This window comes from Hyla sarda, chromosome 5 (genome assembly GCF_029499605.1).
Source record: "Hyla sarda isolate aHylSar1 chromosome 5, aHylSar1.hap1, whole genome shotgun sequence".
NCBI classification, from domain to species: Eukaryota; Metazoa; Chordata; class Amphibia; order Anura; family Hylidae; genus Hyla; species Hyla sarda.
Genome location: NC_079193.1, coordinates 96696931 through 96715901, shown reverse-complemented (window position 1 = coordinate 96715901; position 18971 = coordinate 96696931). Strand labels below are relative to the sequence as shown.

General features: G+C 44.4%; 1 protein-coding gene across 2 annotated transcripts in view; it reads left to right on the top strand.

The window, feature by feature from the left end:
• The first annotated feature begins 14199 nt into the window (after window positions 1–14199).
• Window positions 14200–18971, top strand: part of ZNF385D (zinc finger protein 385D) — a 350029-nt gene continuing 345257 nt past the window's right edge. Inside the window, exon 1 of one of the 2 annotated variants that reach the window (XM_056519969.1) lies at window positions 14200–14422. In XM_056519969.1, the coding sequence (XP_056375944.1) occupies window positions 14401–14422 (22 nt within the window). In that variant the 5' untranslated portion in view covers window positions 14200–14400. The remainder of the gene's footprint in view (window positions 14423–18971) is intronic. The other variant, XM_056519970.1, reaches the window with a different exon arrangement.

Here is an 18971-nt window from a genome sequence, read left to right as displayed (position 1 = left end):
GTAAATTATATGTTGGCACGTTCTCTGGCTGCCCAGCTCTGCACTTTACTTTAAGGGGTTAATTATATGCCGGCACATTCTCTGGCCATTCAGCACTGCACTTTACTATAAGGGGTTAATTATATGCCAACACGCTCTCTGACTGCTCCGCTCTGTGCATTACAGTAAGGGGTTAATTATATGCCAGCACGCTCTTGACTGCTCCACTCTGCATATTACAGTAGGGGTTAATTATATGCCAGCACGCTCTCTGGCTGCTCTGCGCTGCATATTACAGTAGGGGTTAATTATTCGCCAGCACGCTCTCTGGCTGTTCCGTTCTGCACATCACAGTAGGGGTTAATTATATGCCGGCACATTCTCTGGCTGCTCAGCTCTGCACTTTACCATAAGGGGTTAATTACATGCTGGCACGTTCTCTGGCTGCTCAGCGCTGCACTTTACTATAAGGGGTTAATTATATGTCAGCACGCTCTCTGACCGCTCCGCTCTGCACATTACAGTAGGGGTTAATCAGATGCCTGCATGCTCTCGACTGCTCCCCTCTGCACATTATAGTAGGGGTTATTAAATGCCAGCACGCTCTCTGACTCCTCCGCACTGCACATTACAGTAGGGGTTAATTATGCCAGCACGCTCTGACTGCTCTGCTCGGCACATTACAGTAGGGGTTAATCATATGCCAGCACGCTCTCTGACTGCTCCGCTCTGCACATTACAGTAGGGGTTAATTATACGCCAGCACGCTCTCTGACTGCTCCGCACATTACAGTAGGGGTTAATTATACGCCAGCACGCTCTCTGACTGCTCTGCTCTGCACATTACAGTAGGGGTTGATTATATGCTAGCATGCTCTCTGACTGCTCCACACTGCTCATTATAGTAGGGGTTAATTATTTGCCAGCACACTCTCTGGCTGTTCAGCTCTGCACATTACAGTAGGGGATAATCATATGCCGGCACGCTCTCTGGCTGCTCCGCATTTTACAGTAGGTTTAATTATATGCCAGAACGCTCTCTGGCTGTTCCGCTCTGCACATTACTGTAAGGGGTTAATTATGTGCCAGCATGCTTTTTGGCTGCTCAGCTCTGCACTTTACAGCAGGGGTTGATCATATGCCAGCACGCTCTCTGGCTGCTTAGCTCATACACATTGCAGGGGCTTTGTCATATACATGCAGTGCATGCATGACTACGTTATGAAAGTTTGTGATATATATGTTCTCTTTACAGGTAGAATAATAATATAAAGTTAAAGGGGGGGTTCTTCTAGCTATCAGATGATCGAGCACATCATATACGTACTTAATTATTCATGTCAGGATGTTAGGTAGGTTCAGCTACATAAAAAAAAAATATACAGTACTCACGGTCGCAGGATTTATACCGTATACACGTTCATCGGTTTTTACAGTATACATGCTCGTAGGATTCATATTGTACATACGCTGGTAGGATTCATACATTATATACGCTCGTAGAATTCATACAGTGTACTTGCTCGTAGCGTTTATACAGTATACACATTCGTAGGATTTATACAGTATACTCGCTCGTAGGGTTCATGCGGTATATACGCTTGCAGGTTTATATACTGTACATACGCTCGCAGGTTTATACTGTACATACGCTCAGAGGGTTTATACTGTACACTCCCTGGTAGTATTTATACCGTACACACGCTAGTAGGTTTCATGTCATACATATGCTCGTAGGAAGTATACTGTACATAACACTCACATACATACACTCATAGATTCATGTTGTAGTTAAAAAAAAATATATATATATACATATAAATAAATAAAATAATCGATCCTCTGTGACAAACACTTTGTCAGCTAGGTTGGTCCATGGTAGTTGAAGGGTCACTCAAGAGTACGTGTACATTGTCCTCACGCTCACAGGATATATACTGTACATGTTTGTAGGGTTTATACTGTATTCACGCCCGCAGGGTTTATACTGTACTCACGCTCGTGGGATTTGTACTGTACTCACGCATGCAGGATTTATACTGTTCACATGTTCATAGGTTTTACAGTATACACGCTCATAGTGTTTACATTGTACGTATGCTCAGAGGGTTTATACTATACTCTCGCTGGTAGTATTTATACTGTACACATGCTCGTAGGATTTATATTGCACATACGCTCAGGGTTCATACGGTGCACTCGCTAGTAGTATTCATACTTCCCACATGCTCATAGGGGTTATACAGTATACTCGCTCGTAGGATTGATGCAGTATATACGCCCGCAGGTTTATACTGTACATTCGCTCAGAAGGTTTATGCTGTACACTCGCTGGTAGTACTTATACTGCACACACGCTTGTAGGGTTCATGTCATTCATATGCTCGTAGGATGCATACTGTACGTAACACTCTCACATACGTACGCCCACAGATCCGCTGGTGCTGTCACATGTTATCCGCTTGTTACTTCGATACTATGGACAAGTGTTTATTGACATGGTAGCATTTACAGTGGGCTTTTGTTCATATAGTTCATTTGTATATACGCACACACAGTTCATTCGGTCTATACGCTCAGGGTTCATGCTAATGATTACTTCATGTAGTTCACACGTTATAGTGTTTATCGATGCACTATTGTAGGTGCATTGTAGTGTCTGCAGTGCATATAGTTGCATAGCATTGGGGCACATGCGTTCCACACTTAAGTGTTTATACAGCTGTTGCGGTCGGGGCCTCATATCTACTATGTCAGCAGGGGATGGGACTCAGTAGTTATTACTGACACGTTTCCTCTGCAACAGCCTCACGACACATAGGCGGTGTATACCCATTATACCTGCCACGTCTGCAGGGGGGGGGTACATTGCGCAATTGTTGTTACTGACACGTCTTCAGAAGAACGATAACTTGACACATAGGTGGTGTATACCCATTATACCTGCCACATCTGCAGGGGGATTTATTGCATTATTGTTGTTACTGACACATTTTCAGAACAATAATAACACAACACATAGGTGTAGGTATCGTACAGTGCGACAGACATCGGGTATTTAAATTCATGTGTTGTATTATATATTAGTGCTTAATGCAATTATTTTACTCGTACGTGCCATGTGTGTACAAGTTGGTCTGTGTATCTGCTTATATAGTTGATTCAGTGCATATTCGCTCATGCAGTTCATTCTAGCCATACGTTCATAAGTTGTTCGGTGCACGCGCTCAGTTTGTATATACACCCATACAGTTTGTCTGGGCATATGGTCGTAGATTGCTGAGCATGCGGTCGTGGTGTTAGTAAGGGGGCATATGGCCTTGTTGGTCATGCTGGACCTACGTTCATATGATCATGGTCTGCATAGGGGTCATGCTAGGCTTACATTTATGGTATGGTATTCATATTCGGTATACATTCATAGGTTTATTAGGTACATAGGTTTTCATGATATTTTGTTATGTTATGGTGTTTAGTCCATACATCCATGTCTTTGACTCTGCGCAGGTTTCATGGCATTGGGAGAACCTGTGCATGGATAATTTGGTGGGCCATCCTTTTTAGCTGCGCATACATATATATCGCATACGTATATATATATCTGGGGTTCGGTTGGTTATTTGCCTAGTCGACAGGCTAAGTATGGTCACGTCTTATCTTGGCTTCTGGTTAGTCACATACTTTGGATCAGGCTTTAGGTTCGGCTGGACCAGTCACGTCTACAGGTCAGTCTGGATACAACCTGACACGACTTCAGGTTGGCGACAGTGTCATTACATACGTCATGTTATTCACCCGTTGGGTCATGCACAGGGATATAGCTTTATTTTTCGTTGTTGATTGCCATTTATTTTCGGCCTGTCACATCTACAGGTCTGTTCAGTTGCAACCTGACACGACTTCAGGTTGGCTCCATAGGCCTACTCAGCATTTGGGTTGGGCATACAGGGACTTGGCTCTGTGTGGTTGGTTTTGTTGTCTCGGCTTCAGGTTGACGTTAGTAATCACGTATTGGTTGAGTTTCATCGTCATGTTTGCTGCATTAGTGGTTTCATTGCCGGTCACATCCACAGGTTGGTCACAGTGGTAGCCTGACACAGGTTTAGGTTAGTGACTTGGTGGTCATTTGCGTATGCACGTTGTTAGCACTTGGAGTTATGCATACGGGCATAGGGTTGTTCCCTGTTGAGACTTCTAACAAGCAGTCTGGAATACCTACACTATGTTTACGACAGACACTCAGAGGATGTCTCAAGTGCATTTTATTGTTACTTGCATTCGAGTTTTGCCACTCATCTTTGAATCCAGCCCCTCTAGCCATCAGCCCTGGCAGCTGGCTTAGTTAGTTGGCTAGCTGACATCTAGGTAATTCTCCATTGGAACATCAGGACGGCTTAACGCGCTGTCCTTCAGTTGTCATGGTTTCGTAAGGTTAGAAGAATTACATGCAGGTGCATGGCCGTAGTTACAAGAACTTTACAGGGATGTAAATAATTACTTATTGAAATTGCATAGCAGATGAATGTTATTGTCAGGTTACTATCATACGGGATTTTCTCAAGTCCAACAAGTGATGCTCAGCTGAGTATTGCAATCTTCGCTTCCGCATGTCAGGGTCCAATAGGGTCAGCAGATGCCATTGTTTAGGGGACGGCACTCACTGCAAGTTGTTTGTCAAGCATGTTCGTATTCTTGTTAATTCTTTATAGCAATCCGTCCATTATATCCAGTCATTCCCTTAGCATTAGGCCTGCTGCACCGGCGTCACATCATGGTGTGCCAGCATACGTGGTTAGGTAATAGGGGTGCTGGGGAGCCAGTACCTACATGCGCTATACCTCCATTCCATAGTCGGTGCATTTCCGTCATTGGTCACGGGGTTGTTGCATGAGTTAATAGTGCTTTGTTCTGATTATGAGTTTTGCCCTCTATTTTTCAGGTGTACTCCTACGCGGCAGTATATGGCATAACTCAGACTGCCTAGATAGGTTACAGGATAGTAGGGAACAGGAGTTTAGTAAGAGGTTCAGTTAGGTAGGCTCGCTATACAATTAAGCACCGACTACAAGTGTTAAGGCTAATTTATTAAGCCTGCATTTGTGGGAGGGGCGGGATTTCGCTATAAGAACCCGTGGCGGTACCTGTGCTTGCCGCCGCGGGTTCGTCACATCCCACCCAACCCTCCCTCAACTTTTTCACGCCATGGCTATCATTATACATCAGGGTATGCCCTCTATTTTTCAGGTGTACTCCTACGCGGCAGTATATGGCATAACTCAGACTGCCTAGATAGGTTACAGGATAGTAGGGAACAGGAGTTTAGTAAGAGGTTCAGTTAGGTAGGCTCGCTATAAGATTGAGCACCGTCTACAAATATATATACACATACATATGTATATGTATTTAGTTTACCTCCAGTTTCTCCCTGCCTTATGATCACACTGTTATTCTTTTATTTAGACTGAGTTCACTCACACCTCAGATGGAGTCTCCATCTCAGGTTCCCTCAAAATGTTGCTGCAAGACGCCTCTTCCTGAAATTCAATGCACCTTATCCATTCCCAAAATCCTGCAGTTTTCATTCTGACCACCAAGTCTAAAACTAAGCTGAGACTTCCTGTTCTGTACAGATTTCTTTCCAGCAGTGTCCTCCTTATCATCAGAGGCAGGATAACAGTAAAAGGTGTGTTACGCCGAGCGCTCCGGGTCCCCGCTCCTCCCCGGAGCGCTCGCTTCACTCTCCCCGCGGCAGCGCCCCGGTCACGTCCTCTGACCCGGGGCGCTGCGATTCCGCTGCCAGCCGGGATGCGATTCGCGATGCGGGTAGCGCCCGCTCGCGATGCGCACCCCGGCTCCCCTACCTGACTCGCTCTCCGTCTGTTCTGTCCCGGCGCGCGCGGCCCCGCTCCCTAGGGCGCGCGCGCGCCGGGTCTCTGCGATTTAAAGGGCCACTGCGCCGCTGATTGGCGCAGTGGTCCCAATTAGTGTTTACACCTGTGCACTTCCCTATATCACCTCACTTCCCCTTCACTCCCTTGCCGGATCTTGTTGCCTTAGTGCCAGTGAAAGCGTTCCTTGTGTGTTCCTTGCCTGTGTTTCCAGACCTTCTGCCGTTGCCCCTGACTACGATCCTTGCTGCCTGCCCCGACCTTCTGCTACGTCCGACCTTGCTTTTGCCTACTCCCTTGTACCGCGCCTATCTTCAGCAGCCAGAGAGGTGAGCCGTTGCTAGTGGATACGACCTGGTCACTACCGCCGCAGCAAGACCATCCCGCTTTGCGGCGGGCTCTGGTGAAAACCAGTAGTGGCTTAGAACCGGTCCACTAGCACGGTCCACGCCAATCCCTCTCTGGCACAGAGGATCCACTACCTGCCAGCCGGCATCGTGACAGTAGATCCGGCCATGGATCCCGCTGAAGTTCCTCTGCCAGTTGTCGCTGACCTCACCACGGTGGTCGCCCAGCAGTCACAACAGATAGCGCAACAAGGCCAACAGCTGTCTCAACTGACCGTTATGCTACAACAGTTACTACCACAGCTTCAGCAGTCATCTCCTCCGCCAGCTCCTGCACCTCCTCCGCAGCGAGTGGCCGCTCCTGGGATACGCTTATCCTTGCCGGATAAATTTGATGGGGACTCTAAGTTTTGCCGTGGCTTTCTTTCCCAATGTTCCCTGCATCTGGAGATGATGTCGGACCTGTTTCCCACTGAAAGGTCTAAGGTGGCTTTCGTAGTCAGCCTTCTGTCCGGAAAAGCCCTGTCATGGGCCACACCGCTCTGGGACCGCAATGACCCCGTCACTGCCTCTGTACACTCCTTCTTCTCGGAAATCCGAAGTGTCTTTGAGGAACCTGCCCGAGCCTCTTCTGCTGAGACTGCCCTGTTGAACCTGGTCCAGGGTAATTCTTCCGTTGGCGAGTATGCCGTACAATTCCGTACTCTTGCTTCAGAATTGTCCTGGAATAATGAGGCCCTCTGCGCGACCTTCAAAAAAGGCCTATCCAGCAACATTAAAGATGTTCTGGCCGCACGAGAAATTCCTGCTAATCTACATGAACTTATTCACCTAGCCACTCGCATTGACATGCGTTTTTCCGAAAGGCGTCAGGAACTCCGCCAAGATATGGACTCTGTTCGCACGAGGCGTTTCTTCTCCTCGGCTCCTTTCTCCTCTGGTCCCCTGCAATCTGTTCCTGTGCCTCCCGCCGTGGAGGCTATGCAGGTCGACCGGTCTCGCCTGACACCTCAAGAGAGGACACGACGCCGTATGGAGAACCTCTGCCTGTACTGTGCTAGTACCGAACACTTCCTGAGAGATTGTCCTATCCGTCCTCCTCGCCTGGAAAGACGTACGCTGACTCCGCACAATGGTGAGACAGTCCTTGATGTCTACTCTGCTTCTCCACGTCTTACTGTGCCTGTGCGGATGTCTGCCTCTGCCTTCTCCTTCTCTACAGTGGCCTTCTTGGACTCAGGATCTGCAGGAAATTTTATTTTGGCCTCTCTCGTCAACAGGTTCAACATCCCGGTGACCAGTCTCGCCAGACCCCTCTACATCAATTGTGTAAATAATGAAAGATTGGACTGTACCATACGTTTCCGCACGGAGCCCCTTCTTATGAGCATCGGATCTCATCATGAGAGGATTGAACTTTTGGTCCTCCCCAATTGCACCTCGGAAATTCTCCTTGGACTTCCCTGGCTTCAACTTCATTCCCCTACCCTGGATTGGTCCACTGGGGAGATCAAGAGTTGGGGGTCCTCTTGTTCCAAGAACTGTCTAAAACCGGTTCCCAGTAACCCTTGCCGTAACTCTGTGGTTCCTCCAGTAACCGGTCTCCCTAAGGCCTATATGGACTTTGCGGATGTTTTCTGCAAAAAACAAGCTGAGACTCTACCTCCTCACAGGCCTTATGATTGCCCTATCGACCTCCTCCCGGGCACTACTCCACCCCGGGGCAGAATTTATCCTCTCTCTGCCCCAGAGACTCTTGCCATGTCCGAATACGTCCAGGAGAATCTAAAAAAGGGCTTTATCCGTAAATCCTCCTCTCCTGCCGGAGCCGGATTTTTCTTTGTGTCCAAAAAAGATGGCTCCCTACGTCCTTGCATTGACTACCGCGGTCTTAATAAAATCACGGTTAAGAACCGCTACCCCTTACCCCTCATCTCTGAACTCTTTGATCGCCTCCAAGGTGCCCACATCTTCACTAAATTGGACTTAAGAGGCGCCTATAACCTCATCCGCATCAGAGAGGGGGACGAGTGGAAAACGGCATTTAACACCAGAGATGGACACTTTGAGTATCTGGTCATGCCCTTTGGACTGTGCAACGCCCCTGCCGTCTTCCAAGACTTTGTCAATGAAATTTTTCGTGATTTGTTATACTCCTGTGTTGTTGTATATCTGGACGATATCCTAATTTTTTCTGCCAATCTAGAAGAACACCGCCAGCATGTCCGTATGGTTCTTCAGAGACTTCGTGACAACCAACTCTATGCCAAAATTGAGAAATGTCTGTTTGAATGCCAATCTCTTCCTTTTCTAGGATATTTGGTCTCTGGCCAGGGACTACAGATGGATCCAGACAAACTCTCTGCCGTCTTAGATTGGCCACGCCCCTCCGGACTCCGTGCTATCCAACGCTTTTTGGGGTTCGCCAATTATTACAGGCAATTTATTCCACATTTTTCTACCATTGTGGCTCCTATCGTGGCTTTAACCAAAAAAAATGCTGATCCCAAGTCCTGGCCTCCTCAAGCAGAAGACGCCTTTAAACGACTCAAGTCTGCCTTTTCTTCGGCTCCCGTCCTCTCCAGACCTGACCCTTCCAAACCCTTCCTATTGGAGGTTGATGCCTCCTCAGTGGGAGCTGGAGCTGTTCTTCTACAAAAAAATTCTTCCGGGCATGCTGTCACTTGTGGTTTTTTCTCTAGGACCTTCTCTCCAGCGGAGAGGAACTACTCCATCGGGGATCGAGAGCTTCTAGCCATCAAATTAGCACTTGAGGAATGGAGGCATCTGCTGGAGGGATCAAGTTCTCCTGTTATTATCTACACCGACCACAAGAACCTCTCCTACCTCCAGTCTGCCCAACGGCTGAATCCTCGCCAGGCCCGGTGGTCTCTGTTCTTTGCCCGATTTAATTTTGAGATTCACTTTCGTCCTGCCGATAAGAACATTAGGGCCGATGCTCTCTCTCGTTCCTCGGATGCCTCAGAAGTTGAACTCTCTCCGCAACACATCATTCCACCTGACTGCCTGATCTCCACTTCTCCTGCCTCCATCAGGCAGACTCCTCCAGGAAAGACCTTTGTTTCTCCTCGCCAACGCCTCGGAATCCTCAAATGGGGTCACTCCTCCCATCTCGCAGGTCATGCGGGTATCAAGAAATCTGTGCAACTCATCTCCCGCTTCTATTGGTGGCCGACTCTGGAGACGGATGTTGTGGACTTTGTGCGAGCCTGCACTATCTGTGCCCGGGATAAGACTCCTCGCCAGAAGCCCGCTGGTTTTCTTCATCCTCTGCCTGTCCCCGAACAGCCTTGGTCTCTGATTGGTATGGATTTTATTACTGATTTACCCCCTTCCCGTGGCAACACTGTTATTTGGGTGGTCGTTGATCGATTCTCCAAAATGGCACATTTCATCCCTCTTCCTGGTCTTCCTTCTGCGCCTCAGTTGGCTAAACAATTTTTTGTACACATTTTTCGTCTTCACGGGTTGCCTACGCAGATTGTCTCGGATAGAGGCGTCCAATTCGTGTCTAAATTCTGGAGGGCTCTCTGTAAACAACTCAAGATTAAATTAAATTTTTCTTCTGCATATCATCCCCAGTCCAATGGACAAGTAGAAAGGATTAACCAGATCTTGGGTGATTATTTGCGACATTTTGTTTCCTCCCGCCAGGATGACTGGGCAGATCTCCTCCCATGGGCCGAATTCTCGTATAACTTCAGGGTCTCTGAGTCTTCCTCCAAATCCCCGTTTTTCGTGGTGTACGGCCGTCACCCTCTTCCCCCCCTCCCTACTCCCTTGCCCTCTGGTCTGCCCGCTGTGGATGAAATTTCTCGTGACCTTTCCATCATATGGAGAGAGACCCAAAATTCTCTCTTACAGGCTTCATCACGCATGAAGAAGTTCGCGGATAAGAAAAGAAGAGCTCCCCCCGTTTTTTCCCCTGGAGACAAGGTATGGCTCTCCGCTAAATATGTCCGCTTCCGTGTCCCTAGCTACAAGTTGGGACCACGCTATCTTGGTCCTTTCAAAATTTTGTGTCAAATTAATCCTGTCTCTTATAAACTTCTTCTTCCTCCCTCTCTTCGTATCCCTAATGCCTTTCACGTCTCTCTTCTCAAACCACTCATCCTCAACCGTTTTTCTCCCAAATCTGTTCCTCCCACTCCTGTTTCTGGCTCCTCGGACATCTTCTCGGTCAAAGAAATTTTAGCTGCCAAAAAGGTCAGAGGAAAAAATTTTTTTTTAGTGGACTGGGAGGGTTGTGGCCCTGAAGAGAGATCCTGGGAACCTGAGGACAACATCCTAGACAAAAGTCTGCTCCTCAGGTTCTCAGGCTCCAAGAAGAGGGGGAGACCCAAGGGGGGCGGTACTGTTACGCCGAGCGCTCCGGGTCCCCGCTCCTCCCCGGAGCGCTCGCTTCACTCTCCCCGCGGCAGCGCCCCGGTCACGTCCTCTGACCCGGGGCGCTGCGATTCCGCTGCCAGCCGGGATGCGATTCGCGATGCGGGTAGCGCCCGCTCGCGATGCGCACCCCGGCTCCCCTACCTGACTCGCTCTCCGTCTGTTCTGTCCCGGCGCGCGCGGCCCCGCTCCCTAGGGCGCGCGCGCGCCGGGTCTCTGCGATTTAAAGGGCCACTGCGCCGCTGATTGGCGCAGTGGTCCCAATTAGTGTTTACACCTGTGCACTTCCCTATATCACCTCACTTCCCCTTCACTCCCTTGCCGGATCTTGTTGCCTTAGTGCCAGTGAAAGCGTTCCTTGTGTGTTCCTTGCCTGTGTTTCCAGACCTTCTGCCGTTGCCCCTGACTACGATCCTTGCTGCCTGCCCCGACCTTCTGCTACGTCCGACCTTGCTTTTGCCTACTCCCTTGTACCGCGCCTATCTTCAGCAGCCAGAGAGGTGAGCCGTTGCTAGTGGATACGACCTGGTCACTACCGCCGCAGCAAGACCATCCCGCTTTGCGGCGGGCTCTGGTGAAAACCAGTAGTGGCTTAGAACCGGTCCACTAGCACGGTCCACGCCAATCCCTCTCTGGCACAGAGGATCCACTACCTGCCAGCCGGCATCGTGACAAGGTGGCACAGATATAAAGATAAGACACTATACACAGAAGCTGATGCTCACAGTTTAGCTTCCCCTCCCTGTATAATGACACAGGTCACAGAGTACTAAACACTCTCATTCTAGTATATAGAATCTGGTCCAGTTTATTGTTCTTATGTCCATGGGACGTGCTGTTAAAGGAAAATGGTCATCCTATTCACCCACTCTAAATCTAATACACTGGGTTATAGTGTGTGTGAACAGGAGACGGGTGTGGGATCACTGACTGCTATAGGTACCTTCCCTCTGGAGATCTGTCCCTCCATAGATCTTCCATCTTCCGTGAATTGCGCGCTGGAGGTGGGCCCTCCGGCACAATTTGAATATTCATTGTTGCAGGTCATGTGAGCTCTCAGTCTGTGCTGTTCTCACGTGACCCGCGACAATGAATATTGAAATCGAGCTGGCGGGCCGTCTCCAGCGCGCAATTCACGAAAGATGGATGAAGATCTTCCGAGGGACAAATCTGCAGGGTGCAGTATGTATAGCAGTCAGTAACCCCTCATCGGTCTCCTGTTCAACCACACTATAACCCTGTGTATTGGGTTTAGTGTGGGTAAATAGTATGACCGTTTTCCTTTAAGCAAATATTTAAATGTAGTTACAACAGCTCAGTCTGACTGCCCTTATAATAATGTACAAAAAATATGAATAAAAAATTGCAATCAACAAATGGAATCAGATTGGAAAACAAGAACAATCTTCAGTATCTTGCTCTAATCTTCTGGTTGTCACAGTTGCAACAACTACAGTATGTCCCACTGCTAAACCTCCTAGAAATCCACTCAAATTTTTGGAGGAACACAATTGCAGGTGTCAGTTTCTCCTGCAGCATGTCAGTTTCTCCTGCAGCACCACCACAGGGCAAAATAAGTATTACATGTTCTCTAAGGCAAAATATGTGCTGTCCATGTAATGCACAGAAGTGTCAAGTCCTCCAGCAGGAGAGACTCTTTGGGACCATTTGGGACCACTTTCCTCTCTGTGAAGGACCCCAATGTTAAAGGGGTACTCCACTGAAAAAATAATAATAACAATCAACTGGTGCCAAAAAAATTTAACAAATTTGTAAATTACTTCAATTTAAAAATCTTAATCCTTCCAGTACTTATCAGCTGCTGTATGCTCCAAAGGGAGTTCTTTTCTTTTTGAAATTCCTTTCTTTCTGACCACAAGTGCTCTCTGCTGACACCTCTATCCATTTTAGGAACTGTCCAGAGTAGGAGTAAATTCCCATAGCCAACCTCTCCTGGTCTGGACAGTTCCTTACATGGACAGAGGTTTCAGCAGAGAGCACTGTGGTCAGTCAGAAAGGAAGTTCAAAAAGAAAAGAACTTACTCTGTAGTATACAGCAGCTGATTAGTACTGGAAGGGTTAATAGTTTACCTTTCTGGCATCAGTTGATGAAAAAAAATGTTTTCTAGTGGGGTTTAAAGAAATACTGTAGTGGAAGGATAGGGGATAAGTTATAAATGGCGGGGGGTTCGACTGCTGGGACCTCCCCCCCCCCCACACGTTCCTCTGTACGGGGCCCTGGCAGTCAGCAGAAAGGGGGCATGTCCTTACCCGCATGAAGCAGCGGCCATCATGCCCCCCCTCCCATGTATCCCATAGAGATAAATGGAGGGGGGGTGTCACCCACCGCGAAATGTTGGGACAGAACGCTCCCTTCCTGCGGCAGAGTTGGGGCCCCATGCAGATCAGACCCCCCCCCCCCACGAAGATAAGTTATTTTCCACTACAGTATTCCTTTAACTCAAAAGGGGAAGATTTTTCAAACCTTGCACTTCATCTGCTGTGAATAGTGTCTTATCTTTATATTGGTGTCACCTTTTACTATATTCTTGTCTGTGAGGATAAGAGGACACTGCTGGATAGTGATCTGTACAGAACAGGAAGTCTTAGATTCATTTTGGACATGGTGGTCAGTTGCCCATAACAACCCATCAGATTGCTGTTTTATTTTTATATAGCTTGTGGGCAACTGCTCCACTGTTCCTCCAAAATGTATTGAATCCCTCCCCCCCCCCTGATAACATAATAATATATCTAAATTTTCATACTTGTTGTGCTACACTGTTTCCGCAACTCCCACTTACGTCTATGAAAGATTCAAAAACAGAGAAAAACAAGATTCATGTTTTTTTTGGTATCCCACCCACCTCAACCAGGCTAAATAAAGGGACCCACAATTATTAGATATTTATGGCATATACAATGTCTGACATGTGAATACCCATTTAAAGCTAAGCATCCAATTTTAAGCAATGTTATGCAATCTAAACCACATCCCTTGTAATCTTGGAACCATTGTCCCCTCTGGCAAACGCGGCAGCTGTGATTAACATCCAGCATCTAGTCTCCTTTATTTTCCTTTACAGACGTTGCCACAAGTTCTATGTTCACACTGTAGGCAATAAACTGCATCAAAAATGCATAAGTAACAGTGTGTGAAAAAGCAAATACGCTGCTCTAACCGTATGTAAAAGATAACCAATCAATAAATCGCTAACTCATGCATCATTCTATATTAAGTGTTATTTCAATTGCTTCTATTGTGCAATGTTCCTATCAGCTAATTGCATTATTTATCTTATCAACTTTCCCCGGAATACATTCCCAGCTGATCAGCAACGACAGCGCTGGCATTGTCTGGAATAGTGGAAAAAATAATAGTGCTGGCAAATAAGAACCAGGTTTGATAAGATATACTGTATATATATTTTTTCCTAACCCGAATAGCTTTATCTAAAGGCGAAGTGAGGAAAATCCTTCTGTAGTACTCTTAGAACTGATGTCACATGCAAGGCAAGGACATCACAAGGAGGAGTCAGATTACTGTAAGAATGGGCAGTGCAGTGTGCAGGCAGAGTGAGTGCTAGATGAGACAGGGGATTGGAACAGGGATAAGACTGTACAGCACAGCACTCATCCTAAACACAAGCAGCACTCATCATCACTGTTACAGGGCTGCTTTCATTTCCACCTATTGAAGAATGAGATCTCCCTGCTTCACATGACAGGCTGGTGCTGGAGTTAATGCAGAATACACAGCAGCAGGGATTGTGATTGGAATGAGAAACATTATGTATTTTGGTAAGTGCCTTTTGCTCATTGTGTTTCAACTTGTCCATGCAAAGCAGCTGTTTTGACATATGCATAATATATTCTTTGTGTCTCATATAGTTCTAATGCCTATCGCCCTTCCCCTTACCCCCCATCTAAGCACGAATTGATCTGCAGTGATTCCACTCAGCAGTCCCAATGACTGTTTCAATGAACTTAGGTTACATTCTGTTTAACCCTCACTTGGATACTAGAAAAAGTTGTCACAGTTCAATGTTTTATTTGTCATTTGCCTTATGTTCCTTACATTCACTGTATTGTGTCGCAGGGTAATCTGAGTTCCTTCAAGGAACTGGTTACAAGCACAGTCATAAAATACATTACTTGTTATATATAATGAGTCCATAGAGGGCTCTCTGTTTTTTGTTTTTTGACATAATGTGCTTGGAAGGAGTTAGGTTTCATGTTAGTTCTGAAATAGCTTTACAGAATGGTACTGTATGCTGTACCTGCTCGCAGACAACATGCTGTAGTATTCTGATGTTAGTTATGAGCTATATAAGTGGTCCCCAAACTGTGGCCCTCCAGATGTTGCAAAACTACAATTCCCAGCATGCCTGGACAGCCAACGGCTGTCCAGGCATGCTGGGAGTTGTAGTTTTGCAACATCTGGAGGGCCACAGTTTGGGGACCACTGAGCTATATTCTAGCTTGTCACTCCAGACCCTAATAGTAGCCACATACTATACTGCTTACATACAAGAGATCCAGATTAGGTTCTGCTTATCTATCAATGTGTTCCAAGAATCTATAACCCTTTCTATAATTTTTTTTTTTTTTACTTGTTTCAATAATATTGCCCCTTTCATAGGACTTTGATGCTGAAAATATTTGTTTTCTATGAAAAACAGAACTTCATTCTATGAAGCATGGTCATGTTTTTACTCAATAAGCAACATATGGCGAACAGTGATGTATTTGTGCAGAAAAAAAAGTGAACCACAAAATAATGAATACGAGCCCCTCGGAGCAGTTACTGATGCATTTACATTTTAATATAATTAACTAAGATAAAGTCAATGCAAAACTTATTTTCTAACATCCGGAGGTACCGTCACACAGTCTGTAGTTTAGAAGATAGAATGAGAGGTTTGTTTCAATATTGTTGTTTATAAAACAAAGCCTAGTCTACATAATATTTGTGAAAATATTTATGGCAGTTCATGACTTTGTTACATGGAATTGGAGGAAAGCTTGTGGTAACCGGTTAGTGTCGTACATTTACGCTACCATTATAGTGTCAGTACCTGAGATACAGAGGTGATAGGGCATTATCATAATAACTGATAAGTAATGTCCCACTTTTTAGTGGGATCAGACATGGCTGTCAAGATTTGGTATTGCATATTTGGATTGTGATGATAAATATGAATTACATTTCATAATTTTGTATACATTTGATCTTTTATGTTTAAGATATGTTAACCCCCATATATAACTTATGCAGTTGTATACAGATAATGTTTATATGATAAGAATACATGGCATGGTTAAATGATTACAAGTGTCAGTGCTGAGATTAAGTTGAGAGTATTCACATTGAAAAGCTAGCATGAGTCAATTGTGCCACGCAGTGCCATACTTAACAATACTATTATATACCGGGCACTCTAAGCTTGTAAATTATCTAATTCAACAGCTAGAGCAATAGGAACGATCAATTGTGTCTTCTCTAGGAAAACATCATGTTCCTGCAGAATGTTACAGAAATGCCATGTCCTTTACAAGTATTTGCCATTAAGAATTATTTCTATTGATAATGACTATATCTACATCCAAGCGTTACTTTAGAACTATAGAACAACAATAAAGGGGGGGGGGAGTTGAGGATTTCTATTGGCAAACAATAGCAGCGGAAGGTATATAGACAAACATGGAAATATGTTTATGATGGGATTTTTCGTAATAGCACTATTGAATGTGAGTCACTGAAGGGCAAATGAAGGGTGGATTGAAACATTCACATTCTTCTGCTTGAGCCCATTGCATAAAGATCCATCATGAAGTACATATCTTCTAATTGTCACATTTCTCACTCTTCACTAGCATCCTAGAGCAATTATTTCTGAATTCTGTCAGGAACTATAGTGCAGGTGCTATAAGACATATATAAGGCAGAATGGATGGAACATTTTGTAATTAACTAATGCTATGGGAGTTTTGCCAAAGTCATATCCAGAAAATGCTGAATTGCACTTTATAAATCAATTCTCTTAATATCGGTTCTGTCGATACTAATCATTACACACAGTGGATCAGTATTGCTTAAACAATGATATCTACAGTATATGACAATGTAGTCTATAAACTCATTTTCTAAATAATTCAATGGATTAACCATTTGAGTTAATCCCCATATAATTGGAAACCAGAGTGAGCCTAGACCTGCTAACAAGTGGTATAGAGCATAATGACCATATTATCCAATAGTTCAAAATATAACTTATATACAGTCCCTTGAATCACTCTCATTGTTAAAGTTGCCATAAAAGAAAACTAGAAAAAAAAATACAAGTTGGTGTAAACATTCTTAATAGAACAGTAAAACCAGCTTATGTTTTGCTGTCACAAGACTTATGGCAGACATAAAGTGTAATTCCACTTTCCACATTGTGGGTTGTTCTCTTTAAAGTAATGGAACCACAATGAAGATTCACATTTATGGTTTAGTGGTGTACTGATTTATGGACTAAGAGTGTTACACCTCTAAAAGCCAAGGTTTAAGTTAGGACACTTTATTAAACTTGTCAGATGGTGATCGACTCTGGATTCAAGCATGTAACTAGATCTGTGTATTGGTCGGTTGTTTTTCTTTCCCCTGGGAGATAATACCTACATTATGAGACACTTTTGTTTCATCATACATAAGATTCTGAGAATGTTGCTTCTTATCACAGGTAGGAGTTGTTTTTATAGCGTTCATGATATATTGGTTACTGGAGGCCATAGGGAACGGTTGAAAAATAGAAGATCTAGAGATTTGTAGACCTTCCTTGTGGGCAATTTCTGATGATTTTATGAAATAAATAACATTTCCTATAAAAGATTCATTCAAGTGTTCTAAAGCAGGTTTTCTTACTTTTATTTTACACTTTTGTAGTTTTAGAAAAAAGTATGTTGAAATTCACAGGATTGGGATGTTTCATGCTACATAAGGCTTGTCACAGAACAGTCTCTTCTATACTTGCTGCATTATTGTTAAAAAAGTAAATAAAGCCAATGACGTTTACTATAATCTATAGCACTTATGTTTTTTGCCTGTAATCAGCTTGAAGTGGTTGTTCAGGAATGAAAAGAAAAAAAAAAAAAAAAACTGTGTTACCCTATAGGCTATATTTAGTATTGCAGCTTATCCTCATTCCCTCAAATGAAGCTGTGATACAATTCCAAACACAGCCTATAAATAAGAAGAAAAATAAAATAATGTTCTTTCTTTAACTTTAGACAACCCCATTAATTCTGTGTTAGTATGTCCCTTTAAGCACCTTCTCCTTCCTGCCCTTCCCTTTTTAGCAAGCTGTTTCCATAAAGGGGTTATCCAGGGTTAGAAGAACATAGCTGTTTCTTTCCAAAACCATCACCTCTCTAGTCCTCAGTTTGTGTTTAGTATTGCAGCTCAGTTCCAATAAAAATAAGGAATTTGACATGTAATACCATGCACAGTCTGATGACCGGTATGGCACTGTTTTTGTAAGAAAGCAGCTATTTTTTTTTTTCTAAACCTGAATAACTCCTATTACTAGAATTGAATTGAAAGAACTGCAGCAACCACCTCTTGCCTCCAGATCAGGGTTCAAGGGACCCTATTTCTTCTAATTGGTTGAAGTCCCAGTGGTAGTGCCCCATCTATTAGATATAAATATAATTTGTGAACAAACTCCTTTAAGCTCTGGGTTTAGACACATGTGCTGCTGGAATTTTCTATTTGATCAGCTGCTTGATATTTTAACCAGAATATAAGCAATATATGGAAATGAAGAATTAATCCCGTATATGTCAAATTGAATAGCACTTTAAAAAAATAAAAATAAATAAATAAAAATGTTTGTCAGTCTATTTAAACGAAACAACAAATGCACAAATGCTCATTTATGGGAATGTTGCCCACTTGTATAAAATCTATGGTAGATGCTATAGAGAGTATAATGGCTTTCCCCCAACAGGAATGATGGTTTTATGGCAGCTTTTAAGAAAATGGCAAATGAAATTTATAGGAGTTTTTTTTTATACTCTCCTTCTTTCTCTCTGGCCAAAATGGAATGACTCTTCACTGCTCAGAACACTTGGCAGCACAATAGGATTGCAGCAGCTGTAATGAAGTTAAAGTATTTGGAATTTTTATTTTATCTTTTTACAAGCTTATCATAGACTCATGTGCAGACATTATAATATAAACAACAGGAAGACGTAGCTACATTTTTCTACATTTACTTGGGAGAGTATTAGATTGAGGTTACTAAGTATGAAGGTTCAATTAAAGGGGCATCCTGCCCCTTAACTCTGCCCTACTACTACCATG